The 24,491-nt window shown below is 37.1% G+C and overlaps 1 protein-coding gene across 1 annotated transcript; it reads left to right on the top strand.

The window, feature by feature from the left end:
- The first annotated feature begins 1,376 nt into the window (after positions 1–1,376).
- LOC104596428 (uncharacterized) lies at positions 1,377–22,992 on the top strand. Its single transcript, XM_010257583.3, has 9 exons — positions 1,377–2,204; positions 4,396–4,457; positions 4,826–4,880; positions 8,321–8,419; positions 9,543–9,629; positions 11,410–11,526; positions 11,735–11,827; positions 12,372–12,402; positions 22,534–22,992. Exons 1-9 carry the CDS (start codon positions 2,109–2,111, stop codon positions 22,716–22,718), a joined length of 825 nt encoding a protein of 274 aa, XP_010255885.1. The 5' UTR covers positions 1,377–2,108; the 3' UTR covers positions 22,719–22,992.
- The last annotated feature ends 1,499 nt before the right edge of the window (positions 22,993–24,491 follow it).

Raw genomic sequence — 24,491 nt, 5'->3', positions numbered from 1 at the left:
CGTACTGCTGCCTATGACTACGTGCTGCTGCCTCTGCTGCTGCCGTGTGGTGCGGTGCGCGCTGCCGGGCGGTGGCCCATAACAGGTGCGTGTTGCACGCTGCCAGGCGGTGCGTGCGGCTGGGCGGCCCGCTGTGCGTGCTATTGCCTTATGATTGCGCCGCAGTGTGCTTCCGGCTGGCATGCCCATAACAACTAACCGAACTATGGGGTATTTTTTCAAATCAAACCGACCTGATTGGTTTTTTAAATATCAAAACCAAAACTGAACCGATGCAACCGGTTGGACTGGTTAACCGCAGTTCAGTTTTTTATGCAGTTAAAATATAAAAATACCTAAAACTATCGGTGGTTGCTGTCGGTGCCGGACTAGTTGGTACCGATGGTTGCTATTGGCTGTCACCTGAAGTGAGAGCTTGAGAGGTGGCACTTGGCGGAGCCGCAGAGAGGAGAGAGGAGAGATGAGAGAGAGAGAAAAGAGAGATATAGAGATGGTGTTGGTGCTTGCTTGTCGGCAAGGCAGCGATTGGCGTTGCCGCTTGGTGCTAGTGGTTGGCGTGGGCCGCGCGGCGGAGATGACAGGCGAGAAGAGAGAGATAATCACTCAGACACTCATAGAGAATAGAGAGACAAGACACTGGGGGAGAGCCGGAGAGGTCATCGGTTGAAGGACAACCAGCGCCAAAGGAAAGCAAAGGGAACTGCAGCGTTGACTGCCGAACTGGTCACTTGGGATTGGGGTCTGGTTGTTTGGGGAATATGAAGAGTTGAAGACTAAGAGTAAGAGAGACTGAGAGAGTGAGAAACAGAGAACGGAGAGAAGGTTTAGGTTTCGAACTACGAAGAGACAAAAGAGAAAGGCTAAAAGTTTTTGATTTTTGAAGAGACTGAGAGACTGGTAGTCTGGCACTTTGGCAGTGTTCGATTTTCAATTGAAATAAAATATAATATATTTCAATTTTCAATTGAAAGGTTTGAAGAGAAAGGCTTGAAGTCTTAGATTGCCGAACTTTTTTATTCAATTTAAAAAATATATATATATAATATTATATAAATATATTACTGTATTTATTGATCGGTTCGGTTAATTATCAATTTTTTAAATGGTTGAAAGAAATATAACCGAAACTATTGGTTTTTTAAGAATATCAAACTTTAATCGATTTTTCAATTCGGTTTCGATCAATTCGATTTTCGATTTTTTTTCTCACCCCTATCCGGTGGTACAATAATGTGACATTAACATGGCATCAAGCAGTGCAATGATGTGGCATAAATATAACATCTTCAATTTTGGATAATATGACCAATGCTGAAATTAATTTTACAGCACTATAGCAAACAAAAACATTGCTGTTTTCTCGGAAAACAACCTATGTACCAGCAGCACCGCTTAAACAAAAAAATAAGCGGCATGTTGACCAGCACTCATGAGAAAACGGTGCTGTGTTGAAAGTAAAGTGGCACATTGACCATGGACGCCCTAACGTGAGACTACCCCGCATAACAATTTACAAGGGACCTACATGCAATTCATGAGTTTCTCTTCAACTTTAATACACTTGCGTCCTGCGTCCTACTAAACTCGAACAGTCGGAGTGAAGCTATCATGGTTGTCATTTTTTTTCCTGATCCAAAGCGAGTTTTCTTCGTATTCACAAAACAATCTCTTACGCATATAAATTCGAAGGATGGCGGAGGATTTTTCAGTAAATTAACATATCTATCACTGTAATTCCTTTTTGTCTTCTCGTTATGAATACGATCCAAAGTTGATCACACGCTTCTGATCGAAGGTGGGAGTGCGACTTCGTAAGGGGAATTAGTTATTAGTGGAAGGGACTAAGGGGAGAGAGAGTGTGAGAGAGCAGGGGTTATGGTGGTAGAAACTCTGATAAAATTGGCGAAGCTTCCTTTTTCATTTGACAAATACATGCACAGAAAAGGAGAGATGCAGAAGAGTTAGTGTAGTGCTGAAGGGATAATCGGCTAAATTTTGGGACCTTAAATCTGGCAACCTTTGGAGGATTGAGAGCAAGGTCCTCCCTCAAGCAAGCCCTAACGGAAGACGACGAGGAGGAGTGCAGGCCTTGGCGCCGAAGGCTATCAATGGCGGTCACTTGGGCCTCCGTCTTCAGGATCGCCCTTCTCCTCCTCCTCTTGGCTGCCATTATCACCGCTTGCTTTACTCTTCGTATTGAGAAGGTTCATCCATTTCTTTTTCATCTCAATTGGATTTCTTTTATTCCATTCTTTTTCTTCTGTTAATTCTGCATTACATCCTTCTATTTGGCGGTTTTCTTGGAAGCTTTGTGAACTTATTTTTTTTTAAATTTTCTTTTCGGGAGCTGAATTTCATTACTAATATGTCTAATTTTGTGTTTTTTGGGGGTTTAATTGATCGCTTAATAATTGTATTTCGTCATGGTAGTGGTACTTCAATGTTGATATGTTTGATTCTGTGAAATTAGAGGATTCCATTAACACATGAATATTGATATTGTATAATATCGATTGCGTCATTACTGCTTCCATTTATTTATTTGACTTCCATTATTATCGGGCATTTGAAATTTTGTGTTACCTTTTTTAGTCGTTTTTTTGAATGAAATTTGGGAATACTGATATCATTATATTATATTGCTAGCCGGGGCCATGTGACACGGGAATACTGATATCCAATATGATGAGCGAAGGGATTAAAAAGAAATGTAAACATTGTATCATTGCCCTGGAAAAAAAGTATTTTACCCAATAGTTAAATAGATCATTGATTAATCTAAGATAATTAATTAATTAGTTTACTATTAATAGAAACAGAATCTATATATTTACTAACAATTAGTTTAGGATAATATATTTACTAAAAAAGTAGGGCAGGCCTTTATTAACATCAATGTTTTTTTAATCTCCAATCACTACTAATCTAAACTAAATCAATATATGAACTAACTACGTATAGATATAATTAATCTAAGTGTTTTTTAATTCAATATAAACCACATTAGCATAGCTAATTAGGCTACATTAATTAAATTGACCTATCTAATCTAGTGGGGGGCCTATGATGCATAGACTTTTTTAAACAAAATCCAAGTCGAAGGACCTATCTTAGAAAAGAAAATTTCTCCATTTTTATACCACAATAGGATGAAACAGAAAAAAGAGGAAAAAAGATCTAAAATGTAGAAGATAATGATGAAGAATTTAAACCATTTTCTTTTTACCACTACCTTTGTTATAGTGTGCGCTTGATTTCATAATATTTCTGCAGTTTGGGTATTTTCAGTTTCTAGTAAATTGAAGCCTATTTTGAGGTGAAATTTAAAAATATTCATTTGGGCTTGCTAAGTGAATCATAATAACATTAGCAAGTCCATTCACTTGGCCAAGTGAATCATGATAAGTTAATAACACAATAGTTAGGCAGATAAAAATTGATTGCAACCTGGGTGACTTGGGTATGTACAGTAAGAATCATGATAAGTTAATAACACAATAGGAACAATCTAGATTGCAAACTGTGATTCTGAAATAGATGGGCTTTCTCTACCCACAGTCTGGTTCTGACTAGGGTATGTACAGTAAGAATTGATCTTTTTATATATTCCAGGATAAGAATTGATTTTTTTTTTTTTTAAGATCCATTGTCACCCATTGCAACCTGGGTGACTTGGGTTCAAATCTTGGGAACAGCCTCTCTGTATGTGCAGGGGTAAGGCTGCATACATCTGTCCTCCCCAGACCCCACATTAGCAGGAGCCTCATGCACATGCACTGGGCTGCCCTTTTTTTATATTCAGGGGTAAGAATTGATCCGATAAGAATTAATCAAAATTCTAGCACTGGATGCTACTGTCATCATCTCATCCCTTATAAGGACATAGAAGAGTATGCAATGGTCATGCCAAAAAAGAGTGGTGTGGTTAAGGAAATAGGTTAATCCCCTGCACCATGGTCTTATCTTGAGTCAATGTCATCTCGTGAAGTTGTCACCGTCTTTTTGGCCTCCTATCCATTGTTTTATCATTTATTTAACTTTTTTTGATCAGCAATCATTTATTTAACTTATTGCTCACTACCTCCAACATTATCTTCTTAGGATTGATAACCTGTGCAATTTCTTTCATCAGTATCTTATAACTCAAACCTTACTATTTGTTTATTTATTTTGCTTCTCTGACTTGGACAACTATTAGCGCATAAGCTTTTAGTTGTTTGATTATGAGAAATGGATTTATTTTGCATGATAATGCTTATTGCCATCAGTACATTATCATATTCCAAATATTTTGATGTTTTAGAAATTGTTACTAAATTCTATTTATTGTATTGTATACTTGTTCACCTCCCTTCTTGTCTATCATTATGTCCTAAATTAAATTGTTCTTTCCAGATCTTGAAGGATTTTTTATTTTGGATCGAGCACAATCTAGGGCCTTGGGGTCCACTTGTTTTGTAAGTCTGTTCCTTAGATGTTTATTTGCATTGGTTTTTACCTACCTTGTTAGTACTGAATTTTCATCATACGCCGACAAGTTTTGTGCAGTTTAAATGTGGCATTTATTTAGCACTATAAATCATTAAATTGAAGGAACTCTTCCATATCTACATACATTCCATGCATGTATAGATCTAGCAGTATCATATCAGAAATCCTGTTAATGATACTACTACACATGGTCATTAATAAACTGGTAATTAAAATTTTAAATTCCACTGATCATTTTTTAATAAAATGTTTCAACTTCCACTGATCATTTTCTTTCAACTTTTTGCCTTTAGTTTGTTGCTTTTAAATTGACATTTTGTTGAAATTTGTGCAGGGCTGTTGCTTACATTCCTCTGACAGTATTGGCAGTTCCAGCTTCAGTTCTAACTGTAAGCATTAATCACCTACTGTTGATTTATGAATCTAATAATTTGTTTGAAGTAGAAAGTGCATTGAACTTTTCAAAACATAAATCCCTTTGCAGCTTTGCAAGATATAAATGTCTTTTTCAAAATTCAAAATACACAAGAGGATTATTGGTTTGTTTGTTTAGCAAATGATGTCTAGTTGTGTTAGAAGTTGAAAACTAGACTTTTTGTCCCACATCAGTAGGAGCCTAGGATGAGAAAGGGGACAACAAGAACTCAACTATAAATGCATATTTGAGACACTTCCAATCACGTTTTTCTCAGTGATTTAAAAGGCACACCTCAAGCATGCCTAGGCGCATAGGCGAGGTGCATTTTAGGGTAGGCACCTCGCCTAGGTCCCAGGCGCAGCACTTTCAAAAGGCACACGCCTGGTGCGCCTGATGCGTTTGCTCACTGAAGCTCCGAGAACCCCCTATTTGCTAATGTTGTTCATTCATTCATTGTAATAAAATATCTTCTTAAAAGGCAATTAAAATTATAAAATTATTATTTTTTGTGTGAGAATTAAGAATATAAGACCCTAACATGGACTTGTTTGGGCTTGCCTCGAGGGGCATGGCACAAAGGTGACTTGTAGAATCAGGAATGTAATATGTTTTACATCACATTAGCTACTTGAAGTAATGCAATTGAGGAAAAAGAGATTGTGGGCTTTACATGCTTGAAAAATGTTTTATATGTTTAATTTTATTTTTAAATTTTCATTTGAATATGCTTTACATGTTATGTTTATGTATTTTAATTTTAGATAATAGGTTTTTTAAAACATTAATTTTAAAATTTAGGCTTATATTTCTTATTAATATTTTTGATTTTTTTTTGCATTTTTTGGAAATTTGACTTTTTTATTTTTTAGAAATTTTTTGTATTTTTGCCTCTTGCTTCAAAAAGACGTGCACCTTGCCTTGTGCCTTGGGCACAATTTGGCCCTTGCGCCTTGTGCTTTTAAAACATTGTTTCTTCTCAGCTTTTTGGCTAGGTCTGGAATCAAGCCCTGCTCGGGCCAGGCCTAGGCTAGTTTAAAGCCCTTGACAGTTGATAAAGGTGCTAAGCCCAGCCCGGCCCAACCAATGATTTAAAAGGCGCGCCTAGGCACAGAGGCGAGGTGCATTTAGGGGTGTAAACGGATCGAATTCGAATCGGATAAGGTAATATCCGAATTCAAATCCGATTAGAAAATCCGATATCCGAATTCGATCCGACAGATATCGAAAACTAATATCCAAATTCGAATTAAATATTTGAATATTCGAATATTCTATTCGAATTTGATTAATTAATTATTTTAGATAATTAAAAAAATATATAAAATAAATATTTTTTTGATATGAAGTATATAAATATATAAATTATTTATATAACTTATTTATTATATAAATTATATAAAATATTTTTATATATTATATATAAAATATTTATTGAATTCGAATTCGGATATTTATTGAATCGAATCAGGTCATATCCGAATTTGAATCCGATTAACTATTCGGTATGAATAGGATATCCGAATTCGACCGATTAGATATTCGAATTATCTGAATTCCATTCGATTATGTTGAATATCGAATTCGAAATTGGATTTTCGAATACCGTTTACACCTCTAGGTGCATTTTAGGGTATGCTCCTCGCCTAGGTCCCAGGGTGAGTATTTTCAAAAGGCGCACGCCTCGTGCACCTTGCACTTCAGCCCAGGTGTGCACCTTTTGAAAATCTGTGCATTTTTTCAGTTTTTTTTTTGTGTGTGTGTTTTAAAAATATTTTTTATTAGGATATTTTTATAACTTTAAGTGTCTTCTAAAAATATCTTTTATTAGGATGAATCATAGTTGTCAAGGTGACGCCAAGGCGACAAGGCGCCCTTTGAGGCTCACCTTGCCTAATCACCAAACAGTTTTGTCTAATCAACACATTTTCTACTACTATTGTTAAGGAAACATGGTTATGGTACCTAGGGAACTACCCTAGGATCTATGTTTTCTACATAAAAAAATCCATCGCCTAGGCGATGCCTAGGTGCCCGCCTCGCCTAGCCTTGCCTTGGCACCTTGAAAACTATGGGATGAATGAATGAACAACAAGTCCATATTTGCTAATGTTGTTCATTCATTCATCCTAATAAAAGATATTTTTTAAAAGACACTTAAAGTTACAAAACCTTTCTTCTTCTTCATCTTCTTCTTCTTCTTCTTCTTTTTTTTTTTTTTTTTTTTTTTTTTTTTTAATAGGGATTAAGAATTTAAGACCCTAATATGGACTTGTTTGGGCTTGCCTTTAGGGGCTTGGTACATAGGCAGCTCATAGAATCAAGAATGCATAATGTTGAACACCATATTAGCTATTTGAAGTAATGCAGTTGGGGAAAAAAAATAAAGAGATCAATAGTTTACATGCTTGAATATGTTTTATATATTATGCTTGATTTTATTTTTAAGTTTTCATTTTAAATATGTTTTACATGTTATGTTTATGTATTTTAATTTGATATAATAGGTTTTTTCAAAGCATTTATTTTAAAACTTAAGTTTGTATTTTTAATTAATTATTTGTTTAATATTTTAATAGTTTGCATTTTTTTGGAGTTTTTTTGATTTTTTTTTTTTTTTGCATTTTTTGTGCCTTGTGCCTCAGGAGCAAAATGGCCCTTGCGCTTTTTTTGCGCCTTTTGCTTTTAATGCACTAGGCCCGATCCATGATCACCCCTAGATCAGATGTAGGAAATTGCTAGCAAATTCGCAGTCTTATCCCTTCACTCCCCATGTTGATTATCAATTTGAGTAATTCAATGGGGAGATGAGATTGAGTTTCAATGGTATCCCTATCCTGAAAGATTTATAATTTTTTTAAGACAGGAATTTTATGTGGTTTGGGCTATCAGATGCCTCATTAGCAAGGCAGATGCCACAATTGCAGAGGTGATGGCTTTTGTATTTGGCCTTAGGGCCTTAGTCCTGTTGACTAAATGGGATTCCTCAAGTGCCATCAGGAAATTTTGTAAACCTAACTGCTTCTAAAGTTCTGCAATGGGCTCACGTTTGTCTTCTCTGATGTCCATCATCCATATCATCTTTTGTTATGTTCCATACTATTAATACAATTCTTGTCATTGCTTTTCCAAAAATAAAATACAAAAAGTAAATAATGAGGTTGTTGTTTATAAATTTTGATCCCATTATTTGATTTTCTGTATGTTCATTTATTTGTATATTGGACCTTTAAATAGCCAACTGCCATGCTATACCTATCTTTATGTCCATTCATCATTGGCTTCCTATCTTTATGTTCTACAATTTCCTTCTGTGCTGGTGCCTTCTGACAAATGCATTTATTGAAGTTGATTTTTTTACCAAATTTTATTCATGAGTACAACCTAATGAAACCTTTTCTCAATATATACCAGCTTGGAGGTGGTTATCTTTTTGGGTTGCCCATTGGCTTTATTGCTGATTCCATTGGTGCTACCATAGGTGCAACAGCTGCTTTCCTTCTTGGTAGAACAGTGAGTTTCTAAAACTTGTTGATAGATTTAGGCTTAACAATCTATTAATATATGCATGTGCACTTACTTTTTCTTAAGAAGGTAAATTATCTGATTTCTATTAATGATATATCAGAAATACATGTATTATCAGCACCCATGTAGGGACCATTGCAGCATTGCTTAGTGCATTGGTAGAACCTGCACTGACAAGTTTGAAAATGTGGACTAAAGCCAAATGCTAGATCTATATCCAGTCTACACCCCTCCTAAGATCCCATATAGCACAGACCTTAATTGAGAAATGGCCCTTATCAGGAAGGCTCTGTACAATGGGGATCATGCAAAAAGCATGAGAAACAATGTTTGAGAAGATTGGTGTGCAATACATGTGTACCATGCACCCTAATGAATTGGTAGTGCTAGCCCCTTGTTGTATTCTACATACATAACTCCTTTGGGAAGCTTCTGTATCTATGTATCAATTTCTTTTATAAACAGAGAATCAAAATCAAAGGGGAGGAAAGGATGATTTCCCTGAACTCCTGCACAATCATCCAACACCTCATCATATCCATGGCTCTTCCTGCTACCACTTCTATATGACTGAGCTCGTGTTCAAATAACTAGAAGTTCACGTCATATGGTCCAAAGTACAGCAAATGAGCAAAATGCATCATAGGCCAGAGGACTTTTCCCCTCTTACTAACCTTCTGTATTCTCTGGAAAACAACATTGCAGTCTGAAAATCCCCCAGTAGATTTGACCAAAGTATGGCTGAAATTGGACAATGTAAGAATAGATGATTTACTGATTCTAGGGTGTTGGAGTGGAGAATACAATCTGTGTCGTTGAGCTCCTTCCCTTTCCCATTGAGATTGCCAATGGCTAAACATTTTTCAAGAGCTGCTGAATTTTATTATTGTTACATGTGCAGATGTCAACAAATATTTTTATTTCCTCACTTGAATAGTAATCATAGTTGAGTATTTTTCTGGCTTGCACAGAATCATCTTGCATTTGACAAACCATCTTGTTGCAGAATGGATGAAATGTATTTTGTTTTTCTTTCTTAATTGACCCTGAATTCATTTTAGTTGAAGAAGGTTTTCTCCTTTATGCATTATTTTGTTACTCTTTGCAGATTGGGAGGTCATATGTTATTTCTAAATTGAAGGATTATCCACAATTTCAAGCAGTTGCTATTGCAATTCAGAGATCTGGATTTAAGGTCTGAATATTACATATTTGCACTTACTAAATCTGATTCTTGTGCTGGTTGCATGTTTTCTTTGTACTTATGGTTACTTTCCTCAGTGTTGAAGGGGGTACACCCTAATCACTATTGACTAGTCAGGAAATAAATGTTTAAAAGACCAAAGCATGGCTATGTATTGATTTTTGTCATTGCAAACAATGTTTTTTATGTTTTTAATAAGGATGCGCCTAACTCAGTGTCTATTTAATAATGGTAATGTATGTATATGCATTTCTAAATTATTCTGATCAAGAATGAGAAAACTTATTTAGATATAAACAAGGGAGAATACAGTTGTCAAGACTTTCACAAGGAAAGACATACAGGACCAATTTGAGAATACAAGAAAAGACAAACAAAAATGGTTAAGGTGGATATGTCAGTGACAAAGGGGATAGGCCAACATTCCAAATTCAAGTCAGTTGCTGCAACTTCAACAATTGCCTACACATATTAAACTGATTAGAGCATATACTACAGTTCATTGCTTGGGCCTTTTGTGCATCCCTTGTGTACATCCTTCACTCTTTTGAATACAAGTTACCTTTCTCAAAAAAAAAAAAAAAAACAATTGTCTACACATAAATGGAGGAAGAGGAAAGAAAGCAGAGTGATTTTATGAAATAGAAAAAAGTTAGGAGGATACGTTTTTCAATGCCCAGCTCTAATCCAAGGTTAATCCAAAGGGGAGAACATTTTGGCTGCCCATTTTTGACGGCCTGGGCTGTCCACAGGCTCTCTCTATGACATAACTTTACTATCATATGGAGTCTATGTGGACTAAGGTGTCAACTGGGAGTGGAGAGCCCTCTGGACAGCCCAAATTGTTAAACATGGACAGCCTAAATTTTCTCATCCAAAGGGATCATGGAGTTTCTCCACCATAAGAGGAATTCATTCCTTGCATAGAACTCAAAAAACCGTGACCAAACCTTTTGCTCCCCCTCCCAAAACCAGTGTTTAGGAAACCGGGCTGGACCATCCGATCAGACCGTTTGAACTGTGACCGGGTCCCTGGCTGGTCCTCTCATGCCTCAATAACCATATTTACTAACAACCTGGTGAAAACCGGCTGATCGGTCAGTTTAACTGTAAAACCGATGAACCAGTCCCAGTTTCATGAAATCACCTGGGTCCCTAAATAATTGAAAATTTAAAACGTGTTTAATAAGACTTGAACCCATGACCTCTTATTTTATATTGTTTAATTACCACTAGTCCACCACTTATGTTAATTAATGACTCTTTGTTGTATATATTACTTTATTATGCACATATTTTAAAGAAAATGTAAATCAAGAGACTTGAACCCTGGTCATTTGCTTGAAAAATTAAGGAACTTGCCATCCATCCACCATATAAGTATATAAGTATATATACGTATATGTGATGTCATCACGGTTTGACTTCCGGTTTGACCCCAGTTGAACCTCTGACCTGTGAACTTTCCCTTCTCCGGTTCTATGCCCAGTCTAGTTCTCTGAACATTGCCCAAAATCCTTTTCCAACCCCAAAGAAAATCACTACCAAAAGGTAAAGGCCAGTGGTGTGGGGATGGACATTGGTCATGTACTTGATAGGAATTTGGAAATTGGCTGGGTTTGTACTAATTGAATGGACTTATGGATATGTGATAGTTGACGGGCCTTCATGCTGTCTTGTTATCACCCATGAGTATTCTTTTTCAAGTGAAAGACAAATATGTTTAATAACTTACTGTAAGACTTCTGACATTTCATTTCTCATTTGACAGATTGTTTTGCTGCTTCGGCTTGTTCCTTTGCTTCCATTTAACATGCTGAATTACCTCCTGTCTGTCACTCCTGTTAGCATATGGGAGTACATGTTAGCTTCCTGGTTGGGAATGATGGTATCCCTCAACCCTTGTATTATCCATTAATTTAGTAAAAAGGCCATTACTTCCTTCCATCACTCCTGCTACTTAATTCTGTCCAAACAACAGGGCTGTTCCAAAAATTTTATGCCAAATATCCATGCCAATCCTTTATAATTTGTTGAATGATCTGGTGATCTGGTCTACATGCAAAGCTGATGTATCTGGTTTCCTTCCATTTCAGCCGATTACTCTTGCCCTAGTATATGTTGGAACAACTCTCAAGGATCTTTCTGATGTAACACATGGATGGGATGAGGTTTCAACAACTCATTGGGTAAGAACCATCTTGTTATTTTTCCCTTTTCAGGTGTAATTAGACATGAGTAACTTTTTATTGAGTTCTTACAGAAATAATCTGATCAAGTCAATAGGCTTACAAATGTTTGATATGGTGAAGTCCACCATATGCATAACACATCAGACTAAAGTTGACAACTTATTTAGGCACATCCCATTTTTTAATTAACTGGTAGATCCTTGGTGAAAAGACAAAAACATAGCACTGGTTATAATGATTAAAAATAATACATGGGAGTATTCTTGTCATTGGAAAGTATGCTTGTAACTAATGGTTAAGGGCATCAAAGATCGGTACTCCCCAAATTATCCCGTCAAATAAATCTTAGATAGTTTCTTGGTAAGCCTATTTTAGTCTCTGGGTTTAATGGAATCATGACATCACATTATGGTCAAATAGATCTATATTAGTTTCCATTAGACTGTTAGAGTAGATACTTCTAGGCGTTCTGATATCCTTTATTCTCCATTATGGTCTATATTAGTTTCTGATTCTTTTTTCTCCATTCTGGTGGGTGCAGGTTGTTATTGCATTGGGTCTTGTGATATCTGGTAAGTTAAAATTATCATAGATCCGATTCTTTTCCCTCCTAATGGATTATGCTTTATTTAGATAGTCACTCATACTGCTACTTTACTCAGCCGAAGTTTTCTTGGGAGCTATCTTTGCTTGTAGTTGGGGTTGTTGTAGCAATAAAATGCAACTAATTCTGAAAGGAGGGTGAGAAGGGATTTTAAGAAACATTCATTTCATAAAAGAAATCCGATTAATTGCACATTTGTTAAACCTCTTTGTTTTGAAAAGGGCAAATCTCTTAAAGTACCCCTAAGGGCTAAGGTTTAGGAAATTGACTAACTCTATCCTTACCTTACCGTTTACATAATTGTCTTAAAAGGGTTGGGTTAGGTTGAATCAGAAGTATCTGAAGAAATAGTTGGTTAGCCATGAGTGTGGGGTTCCATACCCACACTCAGGCTCTAGTGTGTGTGGTTTCATACCCACACCTACTTGTTTCTAATTTCTTTTATTAGTAGTTTCTAATTTCTTTTAAGTTGGGCCGGCTGGCCTTATTGTTTCTAATTTTTGTTTATTTCCTATTCTTGTAAGGAACCTAAAGCTATAAATAAAGAAGTGTATGGGGCGGCAGATTATTAACTACCGAACCCCTTCTTTCTTTTCTCCTCTCTTCACTCTTCTCTCTCTCTCTCTCTCTCTCTCTCTTCTCTTCGAACCTGTATTACTTCTCTAATACAGTAAACAGTTTTTCTTCTTCTTTCAAGTTGGTATCAGAGCCTTTGATCTAGGGTTTCTCATGTGGATTTAATTCAGCCGACCACATGAGAATTGTTTAGGGTTGAAAGTTAAGAAAGATCCTTACTTTGGCTGATTCTTGGAGGTTGCAAGAAGGCTTTAGTAGTTGTCTTAATTCCTGCTTGTAATCAGGAGGAATCAAGCAGGAATTAAGTGATCAAGATCAATTCTTGATCAAGAGTGGAGGTGCCGATCAGCTTTTTCTTGGTTCTTTGATCAAGATTCAAGGTACTGACAGTAATCGATTGATCAAGTTTGAAGACCGAAGGTAGCAATCAGTTTTCTGGGCATTTTCCTTCATAAAGTAAGTACCTTTTCTTGAGATTGATACTCAAAAGGACTTTGTTATTCATTCAGAGAGAATCTCAGGACTGATATCAATCCTAGGACAGTAGTTGACTGTTATCTAACTGCAAAATCATTGTCCTAGGTCGGTTGTTATCAGCCTTGAAATACAGTTTTTTCTTGTCACAGTAGTTTAAAAGCCTCTTCTTAACTTAGAATGGAGTACAAGAACCAAGGGGAATGTGCTTTTGGGACTGGTGGTTCAGGTAACATGACTGAAAACACGTTTCAGATTACAACTGTTAAGTTTTATGGATCAAACTACTTGGAATGGGCTCAATCAGCCATGATGGCTATTGGGGGTAGAGGAAAATTGAACTTCTTGCTAAGGGATGTGAAGGAACCGCCCAAGGAGGACCCTACTTATGCTAGGTGGGTCCAAGAGAATTTTTTGGTGATGACATGGCTGTGCAACTCTATGTAGCCACACATCAGTTGAAACTACTTATGGGCCAAAACAACTAAGGAAATATGGGATGTTATGAAGGAAACCTACTCTCAGCCACTTAATGTTGCTAGGGCATATGAGTTAAAATGTGAGGTTAAAAATTTGAGGCAAGGACAGAAGCAGGTCTTTGTTTACTTTTCAACCTTAAAATCCCTGTGGCATGAAATTGACCATCTTAAAACAATTGAGTGGGAGAGTCAGAAAGATGCACAAACATATAGAAAGTAGGTTGGAACTAACAGAGTTTTTGAGTTCCTAGTTGGTCTGAATTCTGAATATGACATTGTGAGACAACAGTTGTTGACAAGAGATAGTATGACTTTATCACAAGCCTATTCTCTAGTGCATAGTGAAAAAACTAGGAGAAAGGTTATGTTGTAGCAACAACCCTCCGAATCAGCCTTGGCAGTAGTTAGACCTAAATTTGGGGGGGGGGGGGGGGATAAGGAGAAGAAGGAAGCTAAGAAGGACTTAGTATGTGAACACTGCAAGAAACCTAAACATACTAAGGACACCTGTTGGAAGTTGCACCCTCATCTAGTTTCAGTAAAGCTCAGAAATAAGAAAGGGAATGCTAATATGGCTGTCAACATTGATAGTACAACTTCATCAGGCACAAGAGGCACTCCTCTAGATACACTAGCTACAATCCGAGCTGCTCTGACTCGGCTAGAAAATGAATTTAGTAATTCAGCTCAGCCTACATCAGCTCAACAGCCTACTTCAACCCTTGCTCATACAGGTACAAGAGCTACTGCTTGCCATGCTTCTGTCCCAAGTAATACTAGACCTTCTTGGGTAATAGATTCAGGTGCTTCAGATCATATGACTAGCATATCTACTCTATTTAGCCCCTATTGTTTATCGTCTGGGAGAGACAAAGTTTCTATTGCTGATGACTCTCTTGTACCAATTTCTGGCAAGGGAGACATAAGATTATCAGATACCATCACCCTATCCTCAGTTTTGCATGTTCCCAAGCTTAGTGCTAACTTACTTTTAGTTAGTAGTATTACTAAAAATCAAAATTGTTCGGTAACCTTTTTCTCCGATCAATGTATTTTTCAGGATCTAGAAACGAAGAAGGTGATTGGGATTGGCCGTGAGATGAATGGAGTCTACCTGCTGGAACATTCCCAAAGGGAGCAGAGTGAAGCAGGAAAATTGTTTGTTTCTCAGTCTTGTAGTAAGATTATCCTTTGGCACAACCACTTAGGTCATTTATCTTTTGGGTCTTTAAAGAGTCTTTTTCCAAACTTGTTTGAGTCAGTAGAAGTGTCTGGGTTAAAATGTGAAAGTTGTGAACTTGCAAAACATAGTAGATCATCTTATCTTTTAAGTAATAAAAGAAGCAACCTCCCTTTTGAGATTGTGCATACCGATGTTTGGGGGCCCTACCATACTTTCACCATGGGGGGTACAAACATTTCTTATTATTTGTTGATGATTATACCCGCTTTTCATGGGTCTATCTTATGCACTCTTGAGATGAGGTCCCCTCTTTGACCCAAGCTTTCCATCAGATGATCCTAACTCAATTTGAAACCAAGATCAAGATTCTTAGATTTGATAATGCCAATGAATACTTTGCAAAACCCTTGGCATCCTATCTCCTTGATCATGGGATCATTCATCAGAGCACCTGTCCTCACACACCTCAACAAAACGGGGTTGCTGATAGAAAAAACAGGCATATTTTAGAGGTAGCCAAAAGCATCATGCTCAACTCCAATGTTCCCATATGCTTCTAGGGAGATGCAATCTGTATAGCCATATACCTCATTAACAGGGTTCCTTCACGGGTCCTAAACATGCAAACCCGTTCAATCTTCCATACCCAAATAAGGACCTATTCACTATTCCCCTCAAAACTTTTGGGTGTACTTTTAGTTCAAATCCTTAGACCTCATCGCTCCAAGTTTGATCCCAAAGCCACCAAGTGTATTTTCCTTGGGTATGCACAAAATCAAAAGGGATATTGTTGTTATGAGCCAGTTTCAGGGAAGCGCTTTGTGTCCATGGATGTCACATTCTTTGAGGATATGCCCTACTATCATAAGGCTTCTCCTTAGGGGGAGAATAGTGAGGAAGGGATTTCAGTTTCAGCTCCAAGAGTTCCTTTACCTGTCCCGGTTACTGGGGGGGAGTTGCGAAGAAGGTTGTCAAAAATGCAGGGAGTTAAGAGTGTATCACAGAAAGTGGTGGAGGCAGGTTGATTCTCGTACTCAACAGCAATCCAGGCCAGTTCCAACATCTTCTACAGCTCTAAATCCAGACACTACTACAAATCCCATTATTGATCCCACTGTTACAGATGTTTAGCCTTCACCGACAGATGACCTTGATCTTCCAATTGCTATTCGTAAAGGGAAGCACCGTTGCACCTCATCCACTGCCCATTGCATCTCAAAGTTCATTTCCTATAATTGTCTCTTAGAATCCTACATATCTTACTTGGCATCTATTTCTGCTATTCCTATACTTAGAAAAGTGCAAGAAACTCTTTTGATACCTGAATGGAAGGAAGCAATGCAAGTAGAGATGGATGCTCTTGTTAAGAACAACACATGGGAACTAGTTAACCAGCCTGAAGGGAAGAAACCTGTTGGATGCAGATGGGTGTTTAATGTGAAATATAATGCTGATGGTACTGTAGAGAGGTATAAGGCTAGATTGGTTGCAAAGAGATTCACACAAACTTATGGCATAGACTATATAGAAACCTTTGCACCTGCTACAAAAATGAACACTATCAGAGTTCTTCTATCCATTGCTGCAAACTTCTCATGGCCACTATTTCAGTTGGATGTTAAGAATGCCTTCCTCAACGGATACTTGCAAGAGGAAGTATACATGGAGTTACCCCCTGGTTTTTATAGTACAGAAGCAGGAAAGAAAGTTTGTCTTTTGAAGAAGGCCTTGTACGGGCTGAAACAATCCCCGAGAGCTTGGTTAGATAGGTTTACACTGGCTTTGGACAAATTCGAATACATACAGACTCAGTCAGATCACACTCTCTTCTTTAAGAAGACAGGTCATTCCCTGACTCTACTTGCAGTCTATGTAGATGACATTGTGATAACAGGATGTGACACTAGTGAAATTGAAACCCTTAAACAACACCTTCACAAGGAATTTGAAGTGAAAGACCTAGGAAAGTTACACTATTTCCTAAGAATTGAGGTAGCTCGATCTAAGCATGGCATTTTCATCTCCCAAAGGAAGTATGTTTTAGACTTATTGGAAGAAACTAGCAAGTTAGGAGTGAAACATGCTGATACTCCCATTGAGCCTAACCATAAGATAAGTGCAAAAAGTGGAGAATTCCTTGAGGACAGGGCAATGTACCAAAGGCTGGTTGGGAAACTTCTTTATCTCTGTCTAACTCGACCAGATATTTCTTATGCCATAAGTGTTGTCAGTCAATACATGCACTCCTAGGACCAACCATCTCCTTGTAGTAGAAATGATCCTTGCCTACTTAAAGAGATGTCCAAGGAGAGGTATACTCTTCAATAATAATGGTCATATGAAAATAGAAGTGTATATAGATGTGGATTGGGTTGGATGTGTTGATATTAGGAGGTCTACCTCTGGATATTGTGCATTTGGGGGGGGAAATCTTGTTTCCTGGAGAAGCAAGAAACAAAATGTTGTTACTCGCTCCAGTGCAGAAGCAGAATACAGATCCATGGCCAAAGGTGTTGCAGAAGTGTTATGGCTGAGATCCTTGCTTAATGAGTTGGAGGTTGATTATGAGAAGCCTTTGATGCTGTATTGTGATAATCAAGCTGCAATTAATATTGCCCACAACCCAATATAGCATGATAGGACTAAGCATATCGAGGTTGACATACATTTTATCCGAAAGTGAGTCGCATCTCAAGAAGTATGCCTTCCTTACATTGCCTCAGACATGCAGTTAGCTGATCTCTTCACCAAAGTAGTCACAAAAAGCAAATTGGAGACAGATCTACGCAAGTTGGGCATGACAAATATCTACTCCCAACTTGAGGGGGAGTGAAGAAATAGTTGGTTAGCCATAGACCTGTTCATGGGCCGGCCGGGACGGGCTTTCACTCTGTATTAACAGATTTTTCTAAGGCCCGAGCCCGAGCCCGGCCCAACCATCGAGCCTACAACTTGGGCCCGAGCCCAACCCTCATAAAAAGCCCGAAGGCCGGGCCTGGGCCCGAGCCCGAAATTTAGCCCATACTGTTACTACTGCTGAAGCGGCTGAATATATATATATATATATATATATATATATATATATATAATATATATATAAAGAGAGAGAGAAAAGAATAAAAATGTATATATTAAATTATAAATATATATTTTAATAAATATTATATTATTTATATATTTTATATAATATATAAAATACATATTATATATTTTATAAAATATATAATGCTGAGTCGGGCCGAGCTTTTTTGACAAATCCCGAGCCCGGCCCGAAACACAGTCGGGCTTACTGTGTTAGGCCCGAGGTCAGGCCCGCGGGCCTAATTACATGACCAAGCCCGACCGGGGTGCGGGCCGGGCCATCGGGCTACCCGGCCCATGAACAGGTCCAGTTAGCCACGAGTGGGGTTCCATAACCACACTCAGGCTCTAGTGTGTGTGGTTTCATACCCACACCTAGTTGTTTATAATTTCTTTTATTAGTAGTTTCTAATTTCTTTTAAGTTGGGCCTGCTGGCCTTATTGTTTCTAATTTTTGTTTATTTCCTATTCTTGTAAGGAACCTAAAGCTATAAATAAAGAAGTGTATGGGGCGGCAGATTATTAACTACCGAGCCCCTTCTTTCTTTTCTCCTTTCTTCACTCTTCTTCTTCTTCTTCTCTCTCTCTCTCTCTCTCTCTTTCTTCTCTTCGAACCTGTATTACTTCTCTAATACAGTAAACAGTTCTTCTTCTTTCAAGTGTATCTATTTGAGTCGACTACTTAAAAGAAGTTGTATATCACCATTTTCACAAAATTTCCTCTCTCTTCTCTCTCATAGATTCTCTCTCCCCTTTCGTCTCTATTCCCTCTTTCTTTTTTTTTTCTAGTCTCCTACAAATTCTCTCTTTTTTCTTTCTCCTTGTCCCTTCATATTTTTCTCCTCTCTCCTTCCAAAATTCTCTCCACTTTTCTCTCTCCTCTCTCTTTGCTCTCTCATATACTTGCTTTCTCCTTCCCATTGCCTATTTCTTCTCCTCTTCTAAACTCTTTCTCTCTCTCTCTCTTCTTTATTCTTCTCTCTTTTTCTCTCTCCTTTCTCCTTTCTCTCTTCTCTCTCCTATATTTCTGTTTTTTTGAAAGGTAAGGTAAGAACTTTTATTGATAACAGATGGAAATGTTACAACAGCTACCCAGTGGACCTCACCAAGGAGAAAGCCAACTTACAAATCCCATACAGAATTAGAGCAAAGCAACTGAAAAGCATTCTGGTGCAACAGATAACCAAGAAGCAAGTCTATTCACTGCAACCTGAATTAGGTCTTCAGAATCTGTTTGTTACAGAAAATCCGGTTATTTCTCTGTGGCCATAAAGGCACTAAAACAACTGCAGGAATTGTTTTCCAGACCAGTTTCCCCTTCTTCCTCAGACCAGGCAGCTTCCAACAGCACAATAACTCCTTGATAGAACCAGACATGGCCCAATTTACACCTGCCGCCTTGAGGAAATGCTCCCAAAACTTTAGCAGAGACAGAGCAGTGAATGCTGAGATGGTCCACAGTCTCAGGCAGGAGCCCACATAAGCCACGGTTCAAGTCTGAAGTCTGAACTCCACACCTATCCAAATTGACTCTCGACAAGCATTTATTTAAAGCCAGCACCCAGACAAGAAAGTTGGATTTGGAAGGGCTAATTGGATTCCACACCTGTTTACTGGGAAAGCCAATAATGTTGCCTTTACTCAGTTTAGAAGCCATGGACTTGACTGAAAAGAAACCATCTCCACTCCATTTCTACCTGTCTTTGCAACAACTCCAACAACTGGTCCAATTCCCAATCAAAGAGATTTCATCTAAAGAGAGGGTACCAAGTAACTGAAATTTCTGACAAATCATAGGACTCAGCAACTGAAGCATCAGTACTAAGGGAACACTGAAAGAGATCAGGAAAAACCCCAGCAAGAGGAATATCTAAGCACCAGGGGTCTTTCCAAAATCTCAACCTATTTCCACCCCCAATTTTGTATTCCAGTCTTCTGAGAAGGCAGGGAAGGCCTTCATGATACCCTTCCACAAATGGCACCCCCAGACTTGAAAGGGATCCAAAGATTTCTAGTTGCCCCAATCCACACCATATTTTGAAGCTATTAGTGTCCTCCACCAAGCATCCCTTTCCGACTTGAATGTCCAAAGCCACTTGCTCAGGAGAGCAGAATTAAAAACCTTTAATTTCCTTATTCCCAATCCCCCTTCCTCCACTAGCAAGCAGACCTGATCCCGGTTTGCAGGATGGATTTTCCTTTCCTCTTCCCAGCCCCTCCACAGAAAGTTTCTCTAAAGAAATTCTTATTTCTTGGATATTTTGGAGGGGATGGGAAAGAGGGAAAGAAAATAAGTGGAAAGGTTCGAGTTCGACAAAGTGCTTTTTCTAAGAATCACTCTACCCCCCCCCAAGGAGAGGTATTTTGCCTTCCATGAGGCCAGCTTCTTTTCCATTCTCTCCACAACTGGATCCCAAATAGAACTGGAATTACATTTTCCCCAAGAGGAAATCCCCAAATATTTTCCTGGGAGATAATTCACTTGGCACACCAATACTCTCAGAAAAACCTCCAAATTGTTAACTTGCCCTATAGGAAAAATTACACTTTTTCCCAAATTCACTTTAAGACCTGACACAACTTCAAACCAGTGTTTTAAAAGGTGTGGGAGGTGTACGCCGTGCCTCCAGGCGAGGCGCCCCCAAAACACCCTGAGGTGTATGCCAGAGGCGCTGACACCTCTGAGGCGTACGACATACGCCTTAGGTGCAAGAGGTGTACGCCTCGTACACTTTTTTCATGAGGTGTGCTAGAGGCATACGCCTCATGCGCCTCATGCACACCCCATGTAAAAAGATAGAAAAAAAAAGAAAAAAGAAAAAAAAAGGAAAGGAAAGGAAAGGAAAGAAAGGGAAGGGAAAGAAATAAAAGAAAAGGAAAGGGAAGGAAAGAAAAGACAAGGGGAAAGAAAGTGAGCTGGGGACTAAGCCCCCAGCCCCCCAGCCTCCCTTTTCAATGCAGCTCAATTTGGTTTTTTTGTGTTAGGGGGGTCTTGCTCGACTCCGGCTCTTTCACCTCCACTTCGACAAGACCCCTCCTTTTAACTAGTGATATGCATCTTCATTCTTCTTAATATAAAATATTTTTATTAAAAATAAAGAAAAATGAGATCCTCCTTCCTCTTCTCCCTCCTCCTTCCTCCTCATCCCCCTCCTCTTAAGTAGGCTTACACCTCTTTGTGTTTGGGAGGCTTATGCCTCTTACGTTCTGAACTACGCCTCACACCTCTAGGTAGTGGAACGTCTCGCGTCACGCCTCTGTGTTTTGAAGCTGGGACCTGCAAGGTCTCTCTAAGCCAACTAGAAGTGTGTGGTGGGCTATCCCTGCAGCTGTGATCAGTTCCATCTGGATGGAGAGAAACAGAAGAATCTTTCAAAATAAAGCTAAGGATGTAGACTGTCTTATCTCCTGTGCCGTGGGAAAATTAGTGTCATGGACTGCAGGTGTGAAAGGCTTCCAGCCTAGGGTATTTGGAACTCAGTTGAAGTCCAGAAGTGTATTTGAGTTGTAATGTAAGCTGGGAGTCTGTTCCCAGTTTTTGCTCCTTTTTGGGGGCTTATTTGTATGGTTCTGTTTCAGTTAATAAATTTACCTTACCTTTTTTCAAAAAAAAAAAAACTCATATCCCTAGGCTGATTTGATGGGGACACGTGTCGAATTGCAAAGTGGGACCAACTATTGGCCTGTGCAAGCTGTCGTTGCCACCCTTTCATGATCTTACCATTTGTCATAAGCTGGAAGCTTTTGCAGAGCATTGAGCGCATGTGTTGTTTGATGCTTATTGCTTTTCTATCTATGGGCCTGCATGGGCTTCTTCCACAGGTGTCACAGTTTATCAATTACTATAGTGGCCATCCGCGGTTAGTGGTCCGGCCTTTACTGAAATGCTGCGTTAAATAACCTTGGCTTTCTTAGAGATGAGTATGTTTGTCTGTGTCCACAGTTCAGGATATTCTTCTACGTTACAATGTAGATATGCGAGTCCATTCTCTTACACTTAGTAAGGATTTATTTACATAGGTGCTGTTTTGCAAGTCTTTTTAGGAAGATCTTCCGATATAATGAGCTTTTGGGGTCTTGTCTTTAAAGATTGGTAAGTATCTTAGTCTATCATTATTTACAAAGTTGTTAAATAAAAGGTTTAGGAGAAAGACAGGAAACAAATTTGCAACTCAGATTGCTCATTAATAGAGCAAAGCCCTTTTATGCTACCTTATATGTTTTAAGATAAACAAGCTACACTCATACACCACGTCTTTTAACTATTTTTATTTACAATTATTAAAACTCTTTCGTTTTTTTCCAGTGGTTCTGATGGTGGCTGTAACAAAAGTTGCGAAGGCATCTTTAGACAAAGCACTTGCTGAAAACTTAGAGATAGAGGGTGTTTTAGCCTCGCCACAGTTGCCCATTGTAGCTGATCCACCAATGGATCTTCACCAACCTCTCATAGTCAAGATAGACGTGTCTGCAGACAATCATGAAAAGTGAAGCCTCTATCCTTTGTACATTCTTTCCTTAGTTCTTTATATGAATTTGTTTAGATCTAAATCATAATTGTAAAAGAAAGAAAAAAGTCATGCTTTCCTTTCATCCTAAGCTACAGTTCTCATGCTTGCCATTCCTGAACTATGGGGTTCCATATTTTTTACATTTGTAATTTTAGAAAGAAATGAGCTGTTCTACAAGTGAAAATGGTACTTTAAAATGTAAATTATCTTGTTCAACTGCTATGTAGGAAATATAAACCACCCCATTATTCAAGTAATTTATCACAGGCACATGAGTACATCCTATTTGAAGTACTCACTTCTTAGCATTCAAGTTCCTTTCTTAAATAAATTATAAGCAACATGAAAAAACTTGCACTATACTTAATTTTCTCTTTTAAATTTATTAAAAGAATTCTCTTTTAAATGTATTAGTTGTATTGGGATTCCTTTTTTTGTTCACAATAAGTTGTAGACTACATATTATAAACCGGTCAAGTCGAAGTGACCTTTCTTTTTTATGGGTTCTCCTTTATGAATGAAAAAATATCATTACATTATTGGTTTTTAATTTAATTTGTTGTAGGCACAGTTATTTATGTATATATTTATTTTATGTATTTATGGACTACGTTTTTAATTGTGTTCAATCTAGGTCTTGGAGTTGATTCAACATTAGGGTTTGTTAAAGAATAAAAACCTATTCAGGGACCTCACCCTCAAAGAACAGTTCAACCTAAAAGCTTAAGCTTAATGGGGAGCCGTGAGGATTGAATAATACCATCTTAAAGAACCATTTAACCTAAAAACTTAAGCTATTAGGTGAGGTCCCTGAATAGGTTTTTATTCTCTAACAGGTTTATTCTTTTAAAATACTAGGAGTAAAGAAGGAACAACAAAGAAAATTTGAGAATCTTGGGCTGATTAGAAGAATTGTTTTTTAATGCTAGAGTAAGGGCTTGTTCGTTTCTTCTAACTCTTATCTCTCAAGAGAAATCTTACAACTTTAAGAGGAAAATGGGCGTTTGTTTCCTCTCACTTTTTATCTCTTAAAGAGGAATCTTGTAACTTTTTGTTAGTAGCAAATTTTATTTTGTTTTCCAATGATATCCCCAAAACACAAAATAATAATAATAATATTAATATTAATAATAATAATAATTAAATATTTTATTTATTATTATTAAGAAAAATAATTAATTACTCAATTATGTAATTAGTATTTAATTTTTAGTTAATTATTTAATAATTACTTTTATTAACTTTTACTTATAATTAATTAATTACTTAACTATTTTATAATTAATTATAAATTATAAAGTAGTAATGATTGCTAATTATATGTTTATTGAAATTATGATTTAACTATTTATTTTAAACATCTAATAATAATTATTATTTATTCATTAATTAGTAAATTCTAAGCTCTTTAAAAATATTTAATTATTTACAATTTTTATCAATTTATTATTCTTAATCATTTTATATTTATTTAATTAATTATTGATTATTAATAACTAATAATTAATAATAAAAATAATAAATTATTAATGTTATTATAATATTAATATAATATTGTAACATAATGTTATTATAATGGTAATAATATTATGATAGTATAATATTATAAAATTGATAATATAATATAGTATAATATTATAATATTAATTATAATATGTTATAATAATAAATTATTAATTATAATGTACTATTAAAATGTCATTATTTTTAATATTGTTTCTTTATTGAATTACATAGACAAACAAAGTCTCAT

Source organism: Nelumbo nucifera, chromosome 1, assembly GCF_055504915.1.
Source record: "Nelumbo nucifera cultivar China Antique chromosome 1, China Antique-T2T, whole genome shotgun sequence".
Classification (NCBI taxonomy): Eukaryota; Viridiplantae; Streptophyta; class Magnoliopsida; order Proteales; family Nelumbonaceae; genus Nelumbo; species Nelumbo nucifera.
The sequence above is the reverse complement of the archived record's forward strand: the minus strand, read 5'-3'. Positions and strand labels throughout refer to the sequence as shown.

Coding starts and splice junctions, on each gene's coding strand:
- LOC104596428 (XM_010257583.3), top strand. CDS start 2,109: ATGGCGGTCACTTGGGCCTCCGTCTTCAGGATCGCCCTTCTCCTCCTC. Junction 4,458..4,825: donor CCTTGGGGTCCACTTGTTTT/GTAAGTCTGTTC, acceptor AAATTTGTGCAG/GGCTGTTGCTTACATTCCTC. Junction 8,420..9,542: donor CTTTCCTTCTTGGTAGAACA/GTGAGTTTCTAA, acceptor TACTCTTTGCAG/ATTGGGAGGTCATATGTTAT.